General features: G+C 39.2%; 1 protein-coding gene across 1 annotated transcript; it reads right to left on the minus strand.

The window, feature by feature from the left end:
* Positions 1-4,839: 4,839 nt before the first annotated feature.
* On the minus strand, positions 4,840-8,716 carry LOC120108735. Its single transcript, XM_039122434.1, has 3 exons — positions 5,529-8,716; positions 5,265-5,334; positions 4,840-5,158 (listed from the first exon to the last, which is right to left on the minus strand). The coding sequence occupies exon 1, from the start codon at positions 6,833-6,835 to the stop codon at positions 5,861-5,863; it is 975 nt and encodes a 324-aa protein (XP_038978362.1). The 5' UTR covers positions 6,836-8,716; the 3' UTR covers positions 4,840-5,158; positions 5,265-5,334; positions 5,529-5,860.
* Positions 8,717-10,709: the final 1,993 nt, after the last annotated feature.

Raw genomic sequence — 10,709 nt, forward strand, 5'->3', positions numbered from 1 at the left:
ATTGAAGTGGAGCCTATACTATATTTGTTGATTCTAACTGCATTGGTGGGTGACCTTTGGGTTTGTGCTTGTGGAAGGAATAATAGGATATTCTTGAACAAGAGGGCTCCTGTTCATTCAGTCCATCACATTCTGTTCCTCAGAGCATTGTCTACATTGCAATCCGAGCTTCACATTGCATGCTCTCTATACGTTGGGCCAATTGTATCTGATTATAGTGTCCAGGTGCAGTTTTCCAGGTGCCAGCTCAACAGACTTTCAATCCTTTTTCTTTATTCTTCTTTTGATGAAAATCCTTGATTCTGTCTGTGCATACTAGGTAATAACATGCCGCGAGGAAAACGATTCAGAGATGTTGAGTTTCAGCACACATCCATGGGATCTTCTTTCGATCAGTCCCTACGGTCCCAACAGCCCGACGAGCCTCAGCAGCACGAGTCCTATTCTCAGCACGAGTTCCATACTCAGCATGAGTCTCAGTCTGAGCACGTGTCACCTGCTGATTGTCCAGACATGGATGACGTGCATATCCAGGGTAATTTGATTTACATTTTATATATTAAATCATTTGCCTTTAATATTTTAATTAATGTATATTTTATTTTATTTTATAGATGATTGGGGAGAGTGAGGAGGACACGAGGACCCACTCGAGCACGGGATGTGTGGAATCTACATGAGGATGAGAAGATTGTTGTCCATTGCAATGAACTAGGGCAGCCCATCAAGAGGGCTGCAAGCATTTTATCGACTTTTCTAGGATCGGTTGCACGGAAGGGTTAGTTGTGTCCGCTCAACTATACGAAATGGAATGAAATGCTTCCTTCGTATAAGGTTGAGCTTCTTAAAGTTATTGAGGTAAATAATTGAATTTGCTTACTATCACAATTTTATTTTTTGATTTAACATTGTTATAACATTCTTTAATTACTTTGGTGTAGCGCAAGTTTTTGCTTCCTAAAGAGAGCCATGATTGGGTGCTGAAGTCCGTCAACCGCCAAGTGGAAAGAATATAGGGCCAAGTTAAAGGCGGACTGGAAGCACGATGGTATGACAGAAGAGGAGGTTGCCCATGTTTGTCCTCCTGATGTAATCCCTCATCAGTGGAGGGAGCTTGTCCACTACTGATTTTTCGAGAAAGCTCAGGTTATGTATATTTTTTCAATACTTTAGATTGTATTTACTAATAATATAGATTACAAATTTATGCATTAAATATATTATATTGTTTATTCTTTTTTGGGAAGACATATTCCAACATTGGTAGAGCTGCATGAGCCTCTTAGACTGTTCCTCATACTTCAAGCTCGATGAGTTATGCTAGGCGTAGAGCTGAATTCGTAAGTTTTTTTTGAAACTCTTTGAAACTATTTTTAACTATTCTATCATATAGCATGTATCAAGATAACTAGCTTGCCAATATACTTTTTGTTGTAGATGGATGATAATGGGAGGGAGCCTGGTAAGGTGGAGTTTTATAAGATGACTCACACCCATCGAGATGACAGTTTTATTTGGGAGGAGTCAAGAGATATAGTTGTATGTATTCATCTTTGAATCTTTCAACGATAGTATTATTAGTTCTATTATTGGCATACATTAATTTGACTTTTTCTTTTGAGAGATATAGGACAGGGCAACAACTTTTATTTGAGAGCGCGTCGGAGAGTCATCATCATCCGACGCGACCAGTCATGTCGAAGTTCAAGTGCTCGCTGAATTATTGGGCCCAGAGCGTTATAGTCAAGTGAGGGGTTATGGTGTTAGAGTTACTCCCACTCAGTTGTCTGCAGTGGGCATGCATACAAGAAATGCTGGAGAAGGCAGGAGCAATGCAGAAGTTAGTAGACTTCGGGCAACAATTGAAGATATGAAGGATCGCCATCAGGCAGAGTTGGCAGAGCTGGCAGAGCTGAAGCAGAACCAACAAACTTTGCAGTCTCAGCTTGAGCATATTTCATCTATGTTACAGCGATTTCTCCCTCCTCAGATAAATAACTATATGTATTTGATGACTTTACATAATTATTATTTTGCATGAGTTAATGATTTTCATATTCCTAACTTCTAAAGTTTTTTTTTTTTTTTGACTCCCGATACTTCAACAGCTCGCAGAGATGATGATGGGGCTGAATCCGGTCCCTGATATTTTTTAGACTGTTATTTAATGAGTTTTATATGTATCTTTCTTATATTTTTCAAAATACATTGTAATTCTAAACTTATTATGTAAATTTAATCTTATATGACAATATGAATGTTTCGAATGATCTGAATGTTTGTCTTGATGTAAATGTAATGCAGGTTCATATTGCTATAATATGTTTCTTAATATGCATTTGTTTTTCTTTTTTTTTAAAAAAAATCCCACTCCTGATGCTTTAAAGCGTCGTTAAAAACTTCTTTGGCATGGGCTGGCACGCCATCGCCGACGCTTTCATAGCGTCGGTAAAAACAGGCTTTTAGGCGACGCTCTAAGTGTCGGTAAATACCCAACCTGCAGTCCCAATATGGAGTTTAAGCCAACGCTTTATTGAGTCGGAAAAACAACGTACGCCGACACTTCAGTAAGCGTCGGTAAAGCATTAGTTTTGCCGACGCTCTGCAGTCCCAATATGGAGTTTAAGCCGACGCTTTATTGCGTCGGAAAAACAACGTACGCCGACGCTTCAGTGAGCGTCGGTAAAGCATTAGTTTTGCCGACGCTTTCCTTAAGCGTCCGCAAAAACTTTCCCCACTCAGGTATCGCCGACGCTTTTGCGACGCTTTCGGTTGCGTCGGCCGGATTTGTACCGACGCTAATTAGCGTCGGTAAAGACTACAAAAAACGCCGGGAAAAACTATTTTTCTTGTAGTGTCGGATATGTAGCAACGAAACCAACAGCCTCCACACTCCTCGTTAAACAAAACTAGACTACCCCATTTTCAGCAATTGTAATATTTAATTAAAACAGCAAGCAAAAATAATAGAAGCCGATTTTCCATAAAGAACCATATACCAGGTAGTTAAAAACGAAAAAAGATTTCAGCAGGATTACAAAAGCCCATAGGATATCCTCAACCTAGGACCATGAAGCCCTCGATCATTGAGATAATTTTAGTTCTCTTGGTCTATTCTCAAAATGCTAGCTCCATATGAACCCTTTTTCTATTTATCACTACAAAGGCTTTCATCAATCATCCCCTTTCCTATTCAGCTTTTCTTGCCACCTGTTAAGAGAGTGGTTCCTGGTTCAAGTGGCCCGCCTTTCCTCATCTATACCAGTTGCCATGCACCACCCCATAGGAACAATTTCTGAGCCCTAGGAAGCAGAACACGCCATCACCTACAGACCTTTCCTCTGCCGGGGACTTCCATACATAGTCATATGCTGGACATTAGTTGCCCTGGTGTATATGCTGGAGTACTCCTGTGGCTGATGTGTCACCCATACATTCTGGGCTTGGTCCTGTCCTCATCCTAGAACCATGAACATCATAGACATAATTTTAGTTCTCTGGGCCTATTCTCATATGGGATTTTATAGCAGGAACAGATTTTACCATCTAGATAAGCTGCCATCTTCAAAAATTCCCTCCAGATTCCCAAAACATTGCTGCCATGTTTCTAGAAGAACCGCCAGAAAATGTGCAGTGTAATCCTGGTCTATGGTGTGATACATGGGGTTTGCCTGTTAATTAGGGGCCACCTTTGCCCTTGGCAGTTCCTAAAAGGATGTGCTCTACAGCCATTTTGAGGAGGTTTTTGGAAAGATGAAGCATTTTCATTCTCAAAATACGAAGGAAAAAGAACGAAGTATTTAAGCTATGGTACATTAACTGCAAGTGGTTAAGCTTTTCAACACTTGTATCCTTGCCATGGTTCTGGCGTCATGCTGTCTAATGCTTAAAATGAGCACTTATCCTAGTTTGGTTGCTATAATTGCAGCTTAGGCATAAAATTCACAAAGAACTAACTCTTTTGTCTCTTGTGTCTTTGGAGACTTTTGAGCCCACACATTCTAAAATTCAACAATCTTCTGTTGGCTTTGATCTTTCTCAAAATCCCTTCATCTCGATAATAAGCAAGAAGCTGTCTATGGTTAAAACGAGCCCTTATCCTAGTTTGGTTGCTACAATTGCAGCCTACACATCAAATTCACAAAGAACTAACTCTTTGTCTCTTTGGAGACTTGAGCCCACACATCCTAAAATTCAACAATCTTCTGTTGGCCTTAATCTATCTCAAAATCCCTTCATCTCGATAATAAGCAAGAAGCAGAATATTTCCCCTTCCACATCTTCAGCATATTTATGAGCCTTAATTCTTCCACTCCACTATACTTGTAATAATTAAAATTCTCGCCAACAACCACATAAACATAGGTAATTACATATACGTGATATGCATTCAAGTCTAGAGGTTAAATCTAATGCATGATTCATATTGGGAATCATAGTGATGAGAATAAATATTCAGTACACAGTCACGACATATAGCAGAAAACTAAATCTAATGCATGATTCGTACTGGGAATAGTAGTGATGAGCATAAACATGCAGACCACAGACATGAAATATAGTAGAAGATATAACTTCTTTGTCATGTGCAAATGCAAAGGATGGAAAAGGCATGAGATTAGGAAGTGCTTAAACATGGGACTGAATTTATCATAAACACTTGCCATCAAAGCAAATGAAAATCCACATAGGCAGTCAACTGAATGAATGCCAAACACTTGTTATTAAAGCAATATAACACCCACAGACATTTATAATTGTTGACAGCTTTACCATATTTTCATAATTTCAACAAAAACATATCCATTGTATATGTTATCTCTATCATATTTGCCTGGTTTCAACAAAATGCATGTATGGCATGCATTAACATTATAGACACATTTTTTTGGGAATCTTGTCAGTAACAAGTATTCACTGTAATGATACTAAACATGATACCCTGCAGCAAAAAAACACTTCTCACCAATCTTTAATTCAATGTTTGACCACAGACAGAGTCATCCAATAATTTAACACTGTTACCCGTTTTTTGTCCTCTTGTCAATCTTTCAACGTTTGACCATCAAAAGGTTCATCAGCTTTGTACCAGCACTTTCAGGCTGACTGTGTGCTAACTGCAGAAGCTACAAGACAGACTAAAAGAGCATACTATGGCCTGCAAAAAGATGCATGAAGACATTACTCAAGAATGTGGGACTCTACAAAGTTTGGTATCATAAACAACCTTTAGATACCAATAAATATGGTAAGATATACAGCACCTTCATAAATTTATGTTAGTTTTCTGGGATCCATGTATATCAAGAAACAAAGACCAGTAGATAACAGCATCTGCATTGAGAAATTTGATAAGCTCAGTGCATAAATTAGTGAAAGAACACTTGAACATGCAAAACTAGCATGCCAAGACGAAGAAGAAGAAGAAGAGTGAAAAATATGTGAATCACAGACAAGTAGGCACTCAAAATAGCTCACTGAATACTATATAGCACAATAATACCAAATTACAACAAATGAAGAATTACATAGACTTCTCATGCAAGAAAGCAAAATACAAAGCTTCAATAACAGCATAGGTTGACACTGTATGCCCAATTCCATGTCAAAGGTAAAGCAATTTTCTTGTCCCTTAATGCAGGTTCTCATGAGAAAGATCGACAAATCAACAAACATGATCAAACATATTCGGACAATATTTCTTCATTGCCATGCATGGATTGATTCGCCTGATCTTTGATGATTTATTGGACCAAAACAATGCATGGAGCTCCATTGTCCCATAGCATGAGGTGGTTTATCTCACACTATCATAACCATAGTGTGTCCACTTCTTTCCCCTGCAGTTTCTCAAGTTATTTTATGTGCGGCGATCTTCCCCCTGGAATCTTAGATTAGCATATCTTGATCCAAAGCGGTTTCTGTTCCGCTTTCTGCCATTAGTCTTGTTCTCCCAATGCCCCCATGAACATCCCCCTTGATTGACCCATGAACCATCCCGCAAAACTCCACCATCCCAAACACTGCTCTGATTCGACACATTGCAACTATCCTGCACAGCTCTACTACCCCAGCCACTATTCTTTGAGCCAACATAATTGTCAGAGACTTTATCCCAACTGATCGAATTTGCTGCATTGCCATTATTATCACCATTTACAGGCTCAGCTTCAGTGTCATCCCCCCACCCATCCGGAACAATATCCTTTATGTCAATCCATTCAATGAAATTTGCTGCATTGCCAGAGTTAGTATTATTATCACCATTTACAGGCTCAGCTTCAGTGTCATCTCCCCACCCTTCTGGAACAATATCCTTTATGTCAATCCATCCAATCATTGGTACTAGTTCATCTGCAACAGTAGGAATGGGCATATTGAGAGAGTTACCATTCTCACCACTACCTTCATCCCTGCTGACTAACTTTGATGCATCGCCACATTCAGCATTTACAGTATGAGGCTCAGGTTTGGTGTCATTCATGGGGAATAGATCATCAGAATCCCCCACCACCGATGGAATGTGACATTCATGCAGACCTGGATCCTTTGATTGAAACCATCCAGTTGCCAGAATTGGTTTATCTGCAACACTAGAAGAACCTCCAGGAGAACTTGCACCAGATGGCTGTTTATACACATCTTCTAGATCCTCTACTAGCTGAGGATCAATATATGCATCATCAGAAACCATGTCAATATGCATATCAGGATCAGGCAGAGGAAGATTACAGTGGAGACCATTAATCTCTGCCCAGTACCGGGCCTTTGCATTCCTGAAAGCCTCTTCTCCTGCTGAATCATTCCATTTGACAATGTCATCATACCACCCCATCACATTCTTGACATCACAAATCCTATGCCATGGGATTCGGCACACCTCAGTGCAGAAATTCTTCTCCCACAGAGGAACCGAACACTCTGATGTCCCTATTTTTTTGCAAAAAGGAATAAACTTTACTGAAAATAGAAGAAAAGGCACAACCAGTTAAGGAAACATTAAGCATTTCCATTTTCTAAGAGAACAAACCCATCTGAACTTGAAATGCCAAAAATATATCCAAATTCTTGACACAACTACCATAAAATACAAATACGAAAGCATACTTCTCTAGAGAACCTCCACAGTTCAAGCGATTAAAGAAAATAGAGAACCAAAGGCATTGATATTAACTTATAATTCAGGTTATTGAAGAAAATATATAAGTGATAGAAACCATTCACAATTATTTATGTTTAAAAAAAAAAAATTCAATCATTTTCCACCGTTCTCCTTTATTGTTGCATCAAGAGCATTAAACATTTTCACCAAACGAAAGAAAGGTATGGTATTCAGTTGTGGCAAAATGACTACGTTCCATTTTCAGTCCCTAAACAGTAACTAGCTCAGCTTTCAGCTAAAATACGACGTAACAAAATCAAATTTCCTAAACAACTCCAATTAATAAGATAGCCATCCCGAACTTGATCCTTGGCCACAATCACATAGAGGAACAATCAAAATAGACCGGAAAGCTCTCCATGTATAAAGAATTACTGCCAGAGGCATAAGCAAAGAACTACATGCAGATATACGTAAACAACAGAAATGAATCAAAGGACTCTACATCTTTTTATTTTTCCCCTTTGTGTAAGCATAAACAAATCAGCTAAACATCATATAGTGAATACCTAATGGGAGAGGAAAAACCTGACATTCAGATCAGACTCCATATTCACAAAGCACAACAGAATGCAGAAACGATATATTATATTCATACCAATACCCAAAAAAAACTCAATATTAAACAAAATAGAACTTTCAGAATCGAATAAGATTCCATCACAATACCATGCACAAAAAAGAATAAAGAAATAAATAAATTGAGTAAAACCGTATCAAAACCCGAGAATACCCCATCTCCAAATAGCTATACCAAACCAAGCACAACATCAATAAAAATTAGAGCTTTAAGCATCTGAAACCCACAGGATTCGGTCATAGCACCCCCAAACAAATCCCAAAAACTAAACTTTTTTTTGGTACAAAAAAAAAACTTCGGGACAAAAAAAATAGAGCAAACTTTTCTTCTCTGCGAAGCAAAAGAGTGAAAAGAAAGTATAACATCCATTGTTTTAAGGTAGAAAAACCCCAAGAGTCACCCAACTCCACTTACTTAAGCCAAATCAAATACAGTATCAATAAAAACCAAAACTTTAAGAATATAAACGCAAAGGATTCGCTCACTGTCCTCAGCAACGAAAAAAATCCAGAAAAAGAGAGAAGCTCTAGGGGGCAAATGATAAACACTCCCACGACCAAAAGCTGATGAGGGTAAAACCCCTCAGGAATCACTCATCCACACATGCCTATACCGGATCGAAAACAACATCCAAAAAAAAAGAAAAAAAGAAAAAAACTCTGAACTTCAAGCATCTCATAACCCATAGGTTTCGCTCACATCACCCATGCAGCAGGAAAAATATATGTAGAAGCAAAATATGAACTTTGGAGGAAAAAGACAGCAAGAGAGAGCAAAACCCATTCAAATCCCTCATTTGACCGACAACAAATGAAAGAAAACAAAAGCAAGATCAAATACTTAAGTATCAAAAACCCAGCAACTCGTCCATGCAACAGAAGATGCAACGAAAGTATTAAACTCTGCCACTTCTGGGAGAAAGCAAACACGAAGAACCCTCGAATGAAGCCCAGAAAACGCACGCCAAAGTCGCGATTTTTATGTGCGTGCGCGCGCGCGCGTGTGTGAGAGAGAGTTGGGGCAAAGAGTGCGTATACTACCAGGCGATGGCGATGGCGGCGGCCTGCCGTACCGTGGCGGCGGCCTCGCGGTGGCCCCCACCCACCCCCTGTCCCTACGCTGCTGCTGGTACCCTCCATGCCACGCCCCCCTCCTCCGCATGGACCGCATCCCCAGCCCGGTCTCTTTCTATACCTAAAACAAAAAAAAAAAATAAAAAAAAGAGAAAAAATTATCCCCCACCCATGACAGCACCCACCAAATATTTTACACAGAAAGAGAGGCCCACCACCCCGCTCTATCTGCCAGATAGAAGGTAAATATTTTTTTTTAGAGAGACAACCGATAGAGTACGGGGGGATTTGGAGAAATGTTCAAGAGAAAGAACACCCCCCCTTCCTCAAACCAGATAATCTCTGTCAGAAACCAAGAAAGCGAAGTACAGAGAAAAGGAGGAGAAAATTTTCAGAGAGTGAGGGTGGAGAGACGTCTTGTGTAGGGAATATGGAGGAGCTAAGTGGTATTTAAAGGAAAAAAAGTGGCGAATATTTCGATTTTTTGGGAGATGAATAATACGGGGCCGAACACGAGGCGCTTCATGAAGCGGTATTCCGTATTACGTGGCGAATGTTCTCTACGTCTTATTCCCACTAAATTAATTTTCTTTCCTTCTTTAAAAAAGAATTTCTCTCTCCTCCTTAATTCCTTTCCTTTTACATATTACTCGAATTAATAGGATTGTTGTCTTAAAGGTTAATTGGCAGGTGGAGAGTTGGATTTGGAGCTAGGAAATTAATTGTGGAATGTCATTGTTTTGATTTATTTTTTTTTTATCTCTATTTTGTTATCGATCGTTGGCGCTTTCTGCTGGGTCCACTCTGACACCAGACGTCATCCGAGAGTTTAGTTTGAGTTTGTCAGAGTTGGGGGTGGCGCTTTACGTTACGCACCAAGGATCACAATCCATGGTAAGGTTCGAGGACACGTCGTTGGCTAGCCTAGGTAGGTGGCAGTGCCATTAGGTCAGACTAGAGGCAACGATACCGCAGGTGACCGTATACCGTGGGAGTGAGAACATGGTAGTTAGGTAAATAGTAGCATTAGGTTTAGTTACAAATTTAAAGATGTTTGATTACTATAAGGGGTAGGTGTCATATGTAAACTTTGATTCGTCGTTGCATAATTAATGGACAAGATTCTACCTTGCTCTGATAGTGAGGCATTGCCAGCTAGCGTATATTTTAATTGTTAGGGTTGGTACTTTTATTATTTTTCAATAATTTGCCATTGTCAACCGGTATAGTTATTGAGGCTTGATCAAGATGTTGGTTATGACAATAACAAATTCTAGTACAAGTTTCTATTACTTAGATGTGACTAACTACTATTATGGTTGTTAGATTTTTTTTTTTGGTTCTTCGATAATCTAGAATTGTTGGCTAGTATAGCTGTTAAGGTTTGAGATATCTCTTTTGATCATTGTGTGGGGCTGATGGTTAGGGCATGCATGAAAAGTTCTCGTGTAGGATTTATATTACTTAGATAGAATGAAGTATTGACAATTGCAGAATTTAGTGGCATTAAGTTTGGTTATTGTTAGGGCATTGTTTACACCTCATCTCAATAACCTAAGTGCCAGCAATGTAAACAAATTTAAGAGATCAGGACAGATGAAAGTTATGTGATCTCTGTTAGGCCTAACAAGATTTGGCTACGATAGTTTGACCAGGAAAAGTATAAAAAATGCAGGCCAAAAGAATAGGGCTCGACCATGATGTGTGCAGGCATAGGCTGAAGGATGTTGATTTTATCTTGGAATATGAATAGTCTTGTGGTTATGCTGAACGTGCAGTGCATGGAATCATTGGGCGAACTGCTGAAATCACTGAAGATAGTGACGTGCCAAGAATTCGATGGTTTTTCTATAGTTTTGTTATAAATGATGAATTGTAATTTGAACAAAAAGTT

The sequence above is a fragment of the Phoenix dactylifera genome, unplaced genomic scaffold (genome assembly GCF_009389715.1).
Source record: "Phoenix dactylifera cultivar Barhee BC4 unplaced genomic scaffold, palm_55x_up_171113_PBpolish2nd_filt_p 001520F, whole genome shotgun sequence".
Classification (NCBI taxonomy): Eukaryota; Viridiplantae; Streptophyta; class Magnoliopsida; order Arecales; family Arecaceae; genus Phoenix; species Phoenix dactylifera.